Raw genomic sequence first — 14,976 nt, 5'->3', positions numbered from 1 at the left:
ATTTTCTTATTTTATCCTCACCAGTTTTTATGAATGAAATGTCAGATATATGATTATCAATTGCATGTACTTGTTTAGTGGGACTTGTTAAAGTAGCCCAAAAACTACATGAAACATGGAATTAGTGTATGTGCAAAAGAAAGTGAACCCCCAGTTGCATTGGTAGATGGATAGATAGACAGATAGATACTTTATTCATCTCCAAGGGAAATTCACAAGTTCCAGCATATTCCACAAATTTTAAGTAAAAGGCATGCAATAAACAATCTAAAAGCACACCAAGCAAAGAATTACAAGTTAAAAGTAAAAAATGTAAAAATGTCCACATGTCCAGTGCAAATAGGATTAAAAGTGAAGATGTCCAGTGTAAACAGAATTAAAAGTAAAGATGTCCAGTGCAAACAGCCTGTCACTGAAGCTGCTCCTCTGCCTGGAGATGACGCTGTGCAGCGGATGCAGTGGATTGTCCACGATTGACAGGAGCCTGCTCAGCGCCCGTCTCTCTTTCACAGATGTCAGGCTGTCCAGCTCTGTGCCCACAACAGAGCCCGCCTTCCTCACCAGTTTGTCCAGAGGTGTAGCGTCCCTCTTTTTGATGCTGCCTCCCCAGCACACTGCTGTGTAGAAGAGGGCACTTGCTACCACATGCTAGTACAACATCTGCAGCATCTTTTTGCAGATGTTGAAGGACGCCAGCCCTCTGAGGAAGTACAGTCGGCTCTGTCCTCTCCTGCACAGAGCATCTGTGTTGGCAGTCCAGTCCATTTTATCATCCAGCTGCACTCCCAGGTGTTTGTAGGTCTGTACAAACTCCACACAGTCCCTCTTGATGGTCACAGGCTCTGGATGAGGCCTGGGCCTCCTGAAGTCCACCACCATCTCCCTGGTCTTGGTGGTGTTGAGGTGCAGGTGGTTGAAGTCACACCATGTGACAAAGTCCTGAATCAGTGTGCTGTACTCCTCCTCCTGTCCATTCCTGATACAGCTGACGATAGCAGTGTCGTCTGCAAACTTTTGCACGTGGCAGGACTCTGAGTTGTATTGGAAGTCCGATGTGTACAGGGTGAACAGGACTGGAGAGAGCACGGTCCCCTGCGGTGCTCCTGTGCTGCAAACCACGGTGTCAGACCTGCAGTCCCTCAGTCTCACATACTGAGGTCTGCCTGTCAGACAGTCTGTAATCCAGACCACCAGGTGTGAGCCTACTCCCATCTCTGTCAGTTTATCTCTGAGGAGCAGAGCAGCAGGTCAAGTAGGTAACAGACTCACTCACCAAACCACTGTGGTCAAATACAAATCAACAATGCCGAGAGCAAAGGAGATATCCGAGGACATGAAGAAGAGGATAGTGACAGACCATCAGTCTGGGGAGGGCTATAAGACCGTCTCCAAAAGATTCCAGCTCTATCCATCCACTGTAAGACAAATAATTTACAAATGGATGGCCTTCAACATGACAGCAACTCTGCCTAGAAGTGGACGGCCATTAAAACTCCACCAAGAAGGAGCAGAAAAATAATAAATCAGGTAAAGGCCAACCCACAAACCACCTCTAGATCTGCAGACCTCTCTTGTAGCATCTGGGACAAATGTGCATGCGTCTACAATCAGACGAAAATTGAATAACCACGACATTCAGGGGAGGGTTGCTCGAAGGAAACCTCTGCTCTCAAAAAATAACAATTTCAACTTTGCCAGAGAGCACTTGGATAAACCAGAGGCCTTCTGGAAGTCCATTCTCTGGACAGACGAGTCCAAAATAGAATTATTTGGTCACAATCAAAACCACCATGTTTGGAGAAAAGCCAGAGACACTGCACATGAAGAAAGAACCTCCTCCCAGCAGTGAAGCATGGTGGTGGAAATGTGAAGGTCTTTTCTGCTTCTGGACCTGTACAACTCCATGTTATCCAATGAACCATGAATTCTCAGGCATACCAACAAATTCTTGACCAGAATCTCCTGCCATCGCTCAGGGAGTTGGGACGGATTATGCAAGTCAATGACCCAAAGCATTCCAGCAAAACTACAAAAAAAATGGCTTCAGATAATGAGGATTCGTACTCTGGATTAGCCCAGTCAAAGTCCGGACCTTAATCCAATTGAAACGGTTTGGTGAGACCTGAAGAAGTTGGTACATACCAGATGTCCCTCCAACCTCTCTCAACTGGCTGAGCTCTGCAAGGAGGAATGGGCAAAAATCCCCATAAGCATGAAAAATATCTCCTTTTGTGCGTGTGTCCATTATTTGGAAGGTGTGCTTTACAAATTCGGATTTAGATGTATGTTTAATAAGATTATTTTAATGTTTTTTACAAAAACAGTGACCATGTCTGGAGGGTTCACAAACTTTCAAGCAGCACTGCAGAAGAGAAGCAACCATGGGTTTTTTGTGGGGCTTTTTCCTGGCTTGATCTGGGATCATTAGTTCCATAGAAGAGAAATCATGATGCTACGGTATACCATGATCAGTATCGAACCTCACTAATACTCTTGTGTCTGAATGGGGCAAATCCCTACAGCCAGATTACAACATCTAAAAATTATAATTTAAAGTCAATATTCGCTGCTGCCAGGCCTGGCTAAAATGACAGAGAACTGTTGCCATGCTCTGGTTCTCTGTATGTTCTGTATGGGCAGTAGCACAAGACATATTTCTCCTGCTGAGAGCTAAGAGAGTCAACAATAATCAACCCTGGAGGAAATCAAAATTTGATGAGCAAGTTTAGTTGTTAGCAGATATTAAGGATAGTTAGTGATATATATAACTGCATTACTATCAACAAAATTACAAATAAGAATTAATAACAACAGGACATCACCATGCAGAGATTAGCGACCAATAACCAAACCGTGGATGCAGTGACTTTGTAAGGGAGAGAGTGAGAGAGAGACAATGGCACACAGGGGAAGCAACAAGAGATCTTAACCGCTGCAAAGAGACATAGTAACTGTCTCTTTTATCACTCAGAGACTTGACATGCAAACTTGAGTTGATAAGCTGTGGCACTGGTCTTTCAAGCAATAAAATGCAGCTTTACATGGTGGCAGAAAACTGAAACAGGCAAAAACTGACAGCACAGGACAATCAATGTAACGTACTAAGCACACAACGAGAAGTAGGCACAATGACTGGAATATTTCAAAGCAGCGATAAACAAAACTTGGCGGTAAGTTAATTTCACAACAATACAGTAAACCTTATGCAACAATAAAGCCTACATTGACACATTATTATTAACCAGTCTCTGTCCAGACAAAAGCCTCTTAAGTGAAATCACTCCAGGTAGCAGTCAAGTGTGTGCGGTCTGTCTGGTGTGCAGTGGCATTTCTTCAAGCCCAGATGATGACAGGGCTGTTGTGTCACTTCATCTTCGACAGGCTAGTCCTTATAGATGGCAGAGGAAACAGGGGAAGTGGACTTAACTGAAAGAGAGCAGGGACTAGAAGTTATCCTTCTCTTTGTAGAAGAAAGTGGGTAACCCGTGTCTTCTGTCTACAGGCACAGTGAAACCACTGTAGGGTTGGGCGGTAATCCGGTAATAAGGTATCCTGTGGTATCTAAGAATAGCAACGGTATCAGTTTCATTACCTCATTAAAAAAAAAATGCTGTGCATATAGGTCTATAGGGGACTAACATAATTGTAGCATCGTCATAACAAAAATCAAGTCCACTCTGTTCATTGTATCTGGTTGAATTTTTAGTCGACAAAAGGGTGAGTGTGCAAAAGTACATGCTAAAAAAATGAACCTGAGCAGTTTTACAGATGTTTTAACACAGGTATGTCTAGGCGCTCTGGGCACAGTTCCGTTATCTCGTCCAAGCATATGGAGAAACTCCTCTGTTGAAAACACTTTTTCAGCCTTTTTTCTGCTTGCTATTGTTCTGAGCTCATAAAAGGACGAAATGCAAATAAAACAGTAAAATAACACCAGTAGTTACACTGGTCAATAGCTCAGCGACCCATTGGTCTGTTTTGATGATCGACACCTCAATCGACCAGTCAGAGTCAAGAGAATCGAGGGGCAGCACCCAAATTCACCATAGAAACACGAATGACAATCCAGAAGGAAGTAACCCCAGAGGTAGATTATTGCATGAAGAGCACTCCCTCCACTCTAGAAACCCCCTCCTGTTTATGTAAGCAACCAGGGCCTTCGCGATTGATCTCAAACTAACGTAGAGTCATAGGAGAAGACATTAGCAGCGTTTTTTCGAGCTGTAATACCACAAAACAGCAAAGATAAGACATACTTTGTGATTTAGCTAAGTTTTTTTCTGCTACTCTTTGGCTGCTAGCTTGCTGAGTTTAAATTGCACAGTGAGGAGGCAGACATCTTCGTGATCATCAGAGTCTCTTCTTTCATATGATACCAGGCTTGTGTGGTTTTCGTGAAGTCGTGAAATCAGCAGATGCAGTACCGTTGACGTGGGCTATTTTCATGTTTTCGTTACATGCACATATAATTTCTTGGGGTATGAATTATGTTTCGTTTGGGTGGCAATGCTTGGTAGAGGCTTTTAGCTGAGTTTCTCCCCGTCATTCTGGTATGCTACAATTTAGGATTGGTGCTTCCTAGCGTGAACATTGACCGTCTGAGCTGCGTCACGCTGCCCTGCAAAGTGATTTTTAATTAGTCATGGTGATACCGTATACCCCGGGAAAATGTGGGGAAGGTTTGACGGTAACAAAATTTGGATACCGCCCAACTCTAAACCACTGGCTACATATTCAGCTGATCCCTTCCAGGATCCAACCATGATTGGTGAACACAAACACTATTAAGTGTATTAAAATCAAGTTACCACTTTATTGGAACTTCCAGTGAATAATTTCCAATGAGAAACATATCTTCACTCAGAGAATATTTTTACAGAGGACTACTGATGACTGACAAAGAGCTTTGTACCATGGTGCAACAACAATCACCTTAAGCTCAATATCAGTAAAACCAATGAGCTTGTGGTGAACTACAATGCTTCAGATATGGATGTTATGGTGAAGAAGTTACAAATTCTAAAAATGTCAATTCATGTATCTAATAATAATAATAATAACATTAATAATTTTTTTGTGTTGCGCATTTCATACAGAAGGAAATGTAGCACAAAGTGCTTTACATTCAAAGATAAAGAAAATAAAGACCGCCCATCCCCCCATCCCGCCCACACACACACAAGATCACAAACTCAATCAACATTCATGTTACATCATGATGCACTAAGTACTGAGGAAATGCCATCTTCAATTAAAAAGAAATGAAATGAGGAAACACGGGAGATTAATTTGAAATATTAAAACAATAAAAAACTAAATTGAACAAAATTATATATATATATATATATATATATATATATACATACACACACACACACACACACACACACACACACATACATACATACATATAAAAATCCTGTTCTGGCGGTATTGTGCGTCCTTCAAGCTCGGGCCCTGGGAGCTTGAGGGTTCTGCGCAGGATCTTGGCTGTTCCCAGGAGTGCGCTCTTCTGGACAGAGACCTCAGATGTTCTTCCTGGTATCTGCTGGAGCCATTCTCCCAGCTTGGGGGTTACTGCTCCAAGTGCCCCAATCACTACCACTTTTGCCTTTATGCCCCACATCTTCTCCAACTCCCCCTTGAGACCCTGGTATTTCTCCAGCTTCTCGTGCTCTTTCTTCCTGATGTTACTGTCACTTGGGATTGCTACATCCACCACTGTGACTGTCTTCTGTTCTTTGTCTACCACCACTATGTCTGGTTGGTTCGCCATCACCAGTTTGTCTGTCTGGAACTGGAAGTCCCACAGGATCTTGACTCAGCCATTCTGGATCACCTTTGGAGGTGCCTTCCACCTTGATCCTGAGACCTCCAGCCCATACTCGGCACAGATGTTCCTGTGTACGATGCTAGCCACCTGGTTATGGCGCTCCACGTATGCCTTCCCTGCCAGCATCTTACACCCCGCTGTTATGTGCTGGATTGTCTCAGGGGCATCTTTGCACAGCTTGCACCTGGGGTCTTGTCTGCTGTGGTAGATCCCGGCCTCTATTGACCTTGTGTTCAAGGCTTGCTCTTGTGCGGCCATGATCAGTGCCTCTGTGCTGTCTTTTAGTCCAGCCTTTTCCAGCCACTGGTATGTTTTTCGCTACGTCAGCCACTTCCTCAAGCTGTCGATGGTACATGCCCTGCAGGGGCTTGTCTGTCCATGCCAACCCTTCTGGCTCCTCCTTACTGGGCTTCTGCTGTCTGAGGCATTCACTCAGCAGGTCATCAATGGGGGTCATCTTCCTGATGTACTCCCAGAGGCTTGCTGCTATCTCCTGGATAGTGGCTCTGACACTCACTAGTCCACGGCCTCCTGTCTTCCGCTTAGTGCATAGCCTCAGGATGCTGGACTTAAGGTGAAACCCTCCATGCATCGTAAGGAGCTTCCTTGTCTTGATATCAGTGCCTTCCATTTCTTCCAGTGGCCAGGATATTATACCTGCAGAGTATCTGATTACTGGCAGGGAGGTGTTTATTGCCTGGATCTTGTTCTTGCCATTCAGCTGACTCTTCAGGACCTGCCACACCCTCTGAAGGTATTTGGCTGTGGCTGTTCTCCATGTTGCCTCCTCATGATTGCCATTTGCCTGTTGTATCCCTAGGTATTTGTAGCTGTCCTGAACATCTGCTATGTTGCCTTCAGGTAGTTCAACCCCTTCAGTGGCGATCATCTTCCCTCTTCTGCACACCATCCATCCACACTTATCCAGTCTGAATGACATCCTGATGTCACTGCTGTATATCTTGGTGAGCTGAGTGAGGGAGTCAATGTCACGCTCACTCTTGGCATACAGCTTGATGTCATCCATGTAGAGGAGATGGCTGATTGTAGTCCCACTTCGGAATCTGTATCCAAAGCCACTCTTGGTGATGATCTGGCTGAGGGGGTTTAGGCCTATGCAGAACAGCAAGGGGGGACAGTGCATCTCCTTGGTATATACCAGATTTGATGCTCACTTCTGCAATTGGCTGTGAGTTGGCTTCCAGAGTTGTCCTCCACAACCCCATTGAGTTCTTGATGAAGGCTCTAAGTGTCCTGTTGATCTTATACAGGTTCAGGCACTCCAGTATCCATGTGTGTGGTATCGAGTCATAGGCCTTCTTATAGTCAGTCCAGGTTGTGCAAGGGTTGGTACTTCTGGTCTTACAGTCCTGGGTGACTGCCCTGGTGTTTGGCTCCTCTGCTGTTGTTGCCAAATCTTTTCTGTGCTCTACTCATATACTGATCCATGTGCCTGCTCATCTTAGCCGCTATGATGCAGCTGATTCATCTGTGCTGCCAGTCGTCCATGGAGTGCGGTTAGCTTTTTGAGCCAGTAGGCGTGGATCATGTCGGGACCAGGTGCTGTCCAGCTCTTCATATTAGACACTCTTTCTTGGATGTCTGCAGTGGTAATTTCTACTGGTTCCTGTTCTGGGAGGCTACTGTGGTCTGCTTTCAATTCGAGCAACCACTGGGCATTGGTGTTATGCGTTGCATCATTCTCCAAGATACTCTTCCAGTAGAGCTCAGTTTCAGACTGGTGGGTCTATCTGGGTCTTCTTACTACCTTGCCATTGAGAGTAGACCTGAGCAGGGTTGTTGGAGAACAGTCTATTTATTCTCCTGATCTCGGCTTCTCTGCTATTTGTCTTAAGGCGGGTAGCTGTGAGTCCTGTCCTGTCTGTCCTGCTCCATGTATGTTGTGTTCCAGTGGCCAACTTTTTTTTTTTTTTTCTTCCAAATTTTGCTTTTAAAAGTATCAATATTACATGTTGCCCTCAGATCTTCAGGCAGGCTATTCCATAAAAAGCTTGTCCTAATTAGATTTTGAATTATTGAGTTATGGTCAAAAATATGTTTTATGTGGTTACAGTGACCTCGACCATTAACCACCAAAATCTAATCAGTTCATCCTTGTATGTATTTGTCTTGATTAGCATATGTGTGAAAAACGCCAGGACTCAGGTAGCATATGTAATTCAGCTTTCCTACACCGCGAGTGTCCGCTAACGCACCTCAGTGAAAAGGAAACAGATGACGGCAGATGTCACTTCTCTCAGACCACGGTTACGACTGATGGCGAATTCTCTTTGCGTGTGCGTCCATATTAATGAGTCATCTTCTGTCATGCTCGTTACACTTTTTATAGTTAGCAATGAGTGTGCATTTCTAAGTTAGAAGTTGTTTTGAAGTTGTTTACATGACATAATTTAGAGCTAGCAGCTTGTTTATGATAGAGTGAGAGTTGTATTACTGCTGTCTGTGAACTGCTGTTTCTGTGTATTTTGTTGCCAATTTTATGTTGGTCATACAGTGTACCCTGTATAGCTGTTGTCTAGAGATTATTACAGTGACTGTTGTTTACACAATGGTGCAGTTCAGTTCAGTTCAGTTCTACTCATTCTGTGTTTGATAATCTTTAATTGCTAGCTTGTTAGACATCACTCTTAGTCTTTAATTCTGTCAATGTCTACATTTCTGTTTAGCTTAGTTTCACGTAGTTGTTTATGTTAGAATCTGACTTAATTGTAATCAGTTCATCCTTCAGTCCAAGTGAATCTTTGTGTCATATTTAAAGAAATATCCTCACAGCAGTGCTGATATTACGTATTCACTACAATGGGATGGATGTGAGGTCACAGTGCCCTTGACCACTAAAATTTTATCAGTTCATCCTTGAGAGTCCAAGTGAACATTTGTGCCAAAATTGTAGATATTCCCTCAAGGCATTCCTGAGACACCGCGTTTATGAGAAAGTGACAGAGGGACGGATGGAGTTACAGATGAACAGATGACTGACAGCCCAAAAATATAATGCCTCTGGCCACTACTGTTGCTGGTGCAGAGTCACAGAAAAATGCAAGAGAGCGTACTAACCTGTGTAACTATGTAGAAAAAAACCCTGGCGATTTCTGAATGAAAGGGTTTACGCTGTACTACACAACTGATTATATTACATAAAATATTATCTTCCTCAGGACGAGTTACATTAAAACATTTAACTCAAAAGACTTTTTTCTGTTTTTTTTTAACTACTTCGCCAGACTAGAGCCTTATCACTGTAATCCTGATTGCAGCTATAATTACTACTACTATTATACCCATTCACCTTGATGATATCATCGATGAAGCACACATGAGTGACAGGGTCTCTCTTCTTCGTCAAGACCTTCTGCAGATGTTGCACCTGGAAAATACACAGCAAAGAAAACTTCATACCTAATTCATCTGTTCTGTGGACTGCTGGTTTAATGTCAGTTTAATGGATTCAATACTCTGTAAGTAGAATCAGTTTGTGGTCTCAGGCTGCTGCATACCTGTCTGCATGCAGCAAATATCTGGTCCATCAGTTTCTCCAGGTTGGTCCACAGAGCAGCACGAAAAGCTGCAGTGTTGCCAGGTGTCGGCAGCACTGCTCTGCCAGGTGCACCTAGGGGAATTACATGTAAGGTTTTTGTTTGTTTGGCTGTGACATAACAGATGACAAAGAAAAGCATTAATGATTTATGATATAGAGATATGCAGGAGTCATTAAAAAGAGCTCTTCTGACATTTCTCGCTTGAGATTTTCTTAAGATCATTATGCATTTATTATTAATTTCTAATTTCACATTTTATTGAATTAGTTTGGTGTTGTTCTATATTTTTGTTATTGTCATCAAATGATGTATCTGTGTTTCTCAGCTCCAAGCCCATCTATTCCTACTGAAGATGTGAATCTTTAAAAATACCTCACAAATATATAGTTTTATATTTTAAAAAGGCACAGTAGTTTTCAAAAACGGCTGCTCGCGGTAGTTTTTATCAAACATTAATCAAACATGAGGGAATGATGCATTTGTTGGAGGCTATTTTCAGTGGTGGACCAATCCACATTTAGTGTTGTGGGACTGAGTCAAAATAAACTACAATGTGTGTGTGTTCGTGGTAGCAATGGAACAAGTCACCCAGTGTAACCTTGGAGGTTCAGTGATGTGTTTTTAACAATTTTTGTACGAGACAACAATGAGACAACAAGAAATAAGATATGGGTGCAGCTGTGGCTCATGAGGTAGAGCAGTCGTCAGCTTATCAGATGGTTGGTGGTCCAATTTGTGGCCTTAGCTGTCTTCTTGTTGAAGTATCCTTGGGCAAGACATTGAACCTCAAATTGCTCCTGATGCTGTACTACCATTGTATGAGTGTGTGTGAAAGGTTAAAAGCTTGTAAAAAGCAGGTGACCTAGCCATGCAAGTGTGAATGTGTGCATGAATGGGTGAATGCATACTTGTATTGTAAAAATTAAGTCCTTTTACCTTGTGGATACGCACACAATACAGAAATACAGAACATCAGCAGACAAAGATTTTTAACAAGAACATGAACAAGAACATGAGACATTTATGTTTTTATTTTTGTATCTACATATACAACATTTATTTCAATAATTGAATTTTAATCCTTAAAAATACTGTGCGCATTAATTAGATTCATGACGTGGCTGGTACATCAGAGCCAGGAAAGTCACACATGCCCTCCAGCCAAAAATGACTATTCTCTGTTGCCATGGTATAATAATCTATTTTGGATCAAGCAAACTCATGAACTAGGTCAAATCGTAAAATGCCAATGTCTTTCATCTTTTAGAACTGAGAGTCTCTGTGTGTATATAGGCAAAACTTCTTTATGGGTGTTACCTCTGGGATTGGTTGACTGGGTCAGGCCCTTGATGTCTAGAGCACTTGTGATGTTGTCCTGTATGGTGGTCCTGTAACTCCCCACTACAGAGCTGATAGTGTTTCTTAGACTGGCCAGGTTATAGAAGACCTGCAGGGCTGTGCCAACCTGGGTGGGATTCTGACCATCAAAAACAGAGAGGAAGGCAGAGGGAGAGGGAGAAATGAAGTTGAGTTATCCATAGTGCTGTTTTTAACACAGCAAAATCAATGGGTCTGGTGGTTTATCACACAAAGACTCCGTCAAGTATAGTGGTGACAGCAGCAGCTTAAAAATACACCTTACATTGATATAATGAGTAAGAGCTGTGAAAATTCAAGAGCAGATATACTGGAGAGGAGAGGTCAAATACATAAATATTACCACTGCACTTTGCGCTGTTTTTTTAAGTTTATGTACACTGTATACCTCAAAGCATAATTTTCTTTGAGTTCTTTTATTTTCTTTTTGAGCACACACTCTGACTTGCAATTCTACAGAGACTGAAGGTTTTTTGATTGAGCCCTGTACACTGTAGCATGAAACTTATAGGGCCATTAGAGGAACTAAATCTTAAAGTTTGACTTCAGTTCTTGCAGCCTGTGTCATAGTGAAGATTGGTGTTTAACATTTGATGGAAATGAGACCGAAATATCTCCACAATGACTGGGAAATTGTGTGTGCATTTTAAAGTTACTCCATCAGACTGCTTTGTCAATGATTGTACAAGCTCAAGGATGGATCACTATCAGCTGTCTGTGACCAAACTTCAAAATTGGAAGCTGAAAGTTTTGTGTATGTATGTATTTTACTGTTTATTTTGCAGGTGAATGTATTTGACAGACATGCTCTGTATGTAACCACATAGCTGTTAAAAAGAAATTGAGTATTTCAGCCAGAAAGAGACAAGAGACAGACAACTTTTCTATTATTTCAACATTGAAATTGAGTGGGTGTTATTGTGCACTGTTATACAGTCTGATGGCTGTGGGCAGGAATGACCTGCGCTAGCGCTCCTTCCTGCACTGGGGATGTAAAAGTCTTGTACTGAAGGAGCTGCTCAGGGTCCTCACAGTGTGGTGCAGGGGGTGGGAGGAGTTGTCCATGATGGATGTCAGCTTGGCTAACATCCTTCTGTCCGCCACTTCCTCGATGGAGTCCAGTGGGCAGCCCAGGACGGAGCTGGCTCTCTCAACCAGTTTGTTCAGTCTCTTCCTGTCTCTGTCCGTGCTGCCCCTTCCCCAGCACACTATGGCATAAAACACTGCAGAGGCTACCACAGTGTCATAGAAAGTCCGGAGTAGAGCTCTGCACACACCAAAGGACCTCAGTCTCCTCAGCAGGTGTAGGTGACTCTGGCCCTTCCTGTACAGGGCGTTAGTATTGTCTGTCCAGTCCAGTGTATTGTTGAGGTGAACACACAGGTACTTAAATGAGTCCACCATGTCAATGACTGAACCCTGGATGTTCACCAGTGTGCGAGGGGAAGGTTTCCTTTGGAAATCAATAATAATCTCCCTGGTCTTGCTGGTGTTTAGGATCAGGAGGTTCTGCTGACACCAGTCCACGAAGTTCGTGATGTACTCCTGCTCATTCTCCTCTGACACACACCCAACAATGGCACTGTCATCAGAGAATTTCTGCAAATGACAGAGGGTGGAGTTGCACATGAAGTCCGAGGTGTAGAGGGCGAAAAGGAACGGTGACAGCACTGTTCCCTGGGGGGCCCCTGTGCTACTGACTACCACATCTGACACAAAGCTATGTAGCCTCACGTACTGCGGTCTGTCAGTGAGGTAGTCGATGGTCCACGCAGCCAGCTGCTGGTCCACACCAGCCGCTTCAATTTTCCTCCGCAGCACTGACGGCTGGATGGTGTTGAAAGCACTGGAGAAGTCAAAAAACATGACTCTAACAGTGCTCCCGGGGGACTCCAGGTGAGACAGGGGCCGGTGTAGCAGATAGGTGACGGCGTCATCCACCCCGATGCCAGGTCGATATGAGAACTGCAGTGGGTCCAGTGCAGAGTTCACCTGGGCATGGAGATGGCCGAGGATGATCCTCTCCATGGTCTTCATGAGGTGGGAGGTCAGGGCGACAGGTCTGTAGTGGTTTGGTTCCCTGGGATGGGCCGCTTTTGGAACTGGCACCACACAGGAGGTCTTCCACAGGGCCGGGACTCTCTCCAGACTGAGGGTCAGGTTCAACATGTACAGAACCACCTGACTGAGCTGGTCTGTACACTCCCTGAGCACCCTGGAGCTGATGGCGTCTGGGCCTGTGGCTTTCCTGGACTTTGTCTTCCTGAGCTCCAACCTCACCTGGTCCATAGTGATGGAGAGGGGGGAGGAGGGTGACTGTGGGGGGTAGTCCAGAGCTGTAGGTGGTGGTGGTGGGGGGACCTTGATGACAATGGGGGTTTGGAGGAGAGTGGTCTAAAGCTTGGTTTAGGCTTCTGCGTCGCGGCGACGCCGTACCTACGCCGTCGACGCAGACCCCTACGCGGACCCTACGCCGTAGCCTGACGCGCACCTCCAAAAAATCCTGACTACGCGTCGCGTCGACGCGTAGTGACGTGAACGTCGAGGACTGTGATTGGTCCATTCAGAACGTAATTTTCGGTTCAGTCGCAGCCCTATGGTCGCAGCACAACAACACCGCCATTTTCAAAGTTTCTGTGGTGAGAGCTACAAGAAAAACTGGACCAAGCCGAAGAAAGAATTATCGAGGAGGTACGCAAGTACGACCACCTCTACAACTCCTCTTCGCGGCAGCAAGAGCCCCCCGAAACCATACAAAGACACAGCCGCACCCCCCTAGCGGCTTGGCGGTGAATTGCGGAGCAACGCGTTCCGTCGACGCAGAACTACGAATGCTCAGTGACGGCGTAGGGTCTACGCCGTAGGTACGGCGTCGCCGCGACGCAGAAGCCTAAACCAAGCTTAAGGGGAGCTGAGGTGTTAAGGACTGCAGCTGAGGGAAGACGACTGGCCTGGAGAGGTGTGAAGAAGTGGGGCCTCAATGAGAGGGGGCTGGAGTGGGGGCAGAGTCAGATCTGTTAAAAAACAAGTTTAACTCATTTGCCTAGGCCTGATCTCCAGTGGTGGCTTGTCCATCCCCACTTTTGCCATTGCCCAAGATATCAGACCTCTCCACACATCTCGGACATTGTTCTTCCCCAGGCACTGCTCCAGTTTCTCTCTGGAGTTTTTCTTACACCTCCTGATGTTATACTTCAGCTCCCGCTGTACTCTTCCTTGTCCCCTGAGATGAAGGCCCTCTTCTTCTCATTTAGCAGAGCCTTCAGTACAGTCCTCATGTCCTCCCCATGAGAGCTGCACAGTATGTCCCCATCAGTGGCATTAAAACAGTCCCTCAGTTGCTCACATGCCTCCTCAGTCCAGGTCTTCACAGCCTTCCTCTGTGGAGACTGTCTTTTCAGCACCGATGTGTATTCTGGCTGCAGATGGACAAGGTTGTGATCAGAGTGAATGGGGGGGGGGGGGGGGGGGGGGGGGGGGGGGGGGGGGGGGTATGTGTCCCTGACATTAGCATACAGAAGGTCCAGAGTTTTATTGTCCCTTGTGTGGCAGTTTACATACTGCGTGAAGTTGGGGAGAGTGGCAGAGAGAGAGGCACAACTGAAGTCCCCAGAGATGAGAAAGAGGGCCTGTGTGTGTCTTGTCTGCAGCATAGACAATGTGCTGTTTATGCATTCACAGGCAGCAGCAGCATCAGCCGACAGAGGGATGTACACAGTCAACACAATAACATGTGAGACCTCCCGAGGAATGTAATACGGCCAAACGCTGACTGCAAGAAACTCAATGTCCCTGCTACAGAGCTGCTCTTTAACAGTGATGTGGCCAGGTTTACACCATCTGTTGTTAAGAAACACACACAGTCCACCGCCTTTCTTCTTACCGCTCTCTGCCACTTTCCGGTCCGCATGGACTAGGGTAAATCCGTCTAAGGAGACAATAGAGTCCAGTGTGTCCTGGTTCAGCCATGTCTCCAAAAAAACATATAAGACTGCTCTCCCTGTACTCCCGCTGCAGCTCTATTAGTGCCGATAGTTCGTCCATCTTGTTGGAGAGAGAGCGGATGTTTCCCATGATAACTGCTGGTAAACATGGTTTATATCTCCGTCTTCTCTCCCTGCACTTGAGACCCCCTCTACAGCCTCTCCGTTTCCTTCTTATCTCCACTGGAATTTCTGGTTTCCCAGTGTGGAGCAGTCCAGTGTG

General features: G+C 44.9%; 1 protein-coding gene across 3 annotated transcripts in view; it reads right to left on the bottom strand.

Moving 5' to 3' along the window:
- The window catches only part of cog5 (component of oligomeric golgi complex 5), a 157,756-nt gene that overhangs the window by 67,790 nt on the left and 74,990 nt on the right, over positions 1–14,976 (bottom strand). For all 3 annotated transcript variants that reach the window (XM_076721821.1, XM_076721822.1, XM_076721823.1), the window contains 3 exons: positions 10,711–10,870; positions 9,352–9,464; positions 9,144–9,221 (listed from right to left, as the gene is read on the bottom strand). In XM_076721821.1, the coding sequence (XP_076577936.1) occupies positions 9,144–9,221; positions 9,352–9,464; positions 10,711–10,870 (351 nt within the window). The remainder of the gene's footprint in view (positions 1–9,143; positions 9,222–9,351; positions 9,465–10,710; positions 10,871–14,976) is intronic.

The sequence above is a fragment of the Chaetodon auriga genome, chromosome 22 (assembly GCF_051107435.1).
Source record: "Chaetodon auriga isolate fChaAug3 chromosome 22, fChaAug3.hap1, whole genome shotgun sequence".
NCBI classification, from domain to species: domain Eukaryota; kingdom Metazoa; phylum Chordata; class Actinopteri; order Chaetodontiformes; family Chaetodontidae; genus Chaetodon; species Chaetodon auriga.
Note: the sequence above shows the minus strand (reverse complement) of the source record. Positions and strands in the feature narration are given on the sequence as shown.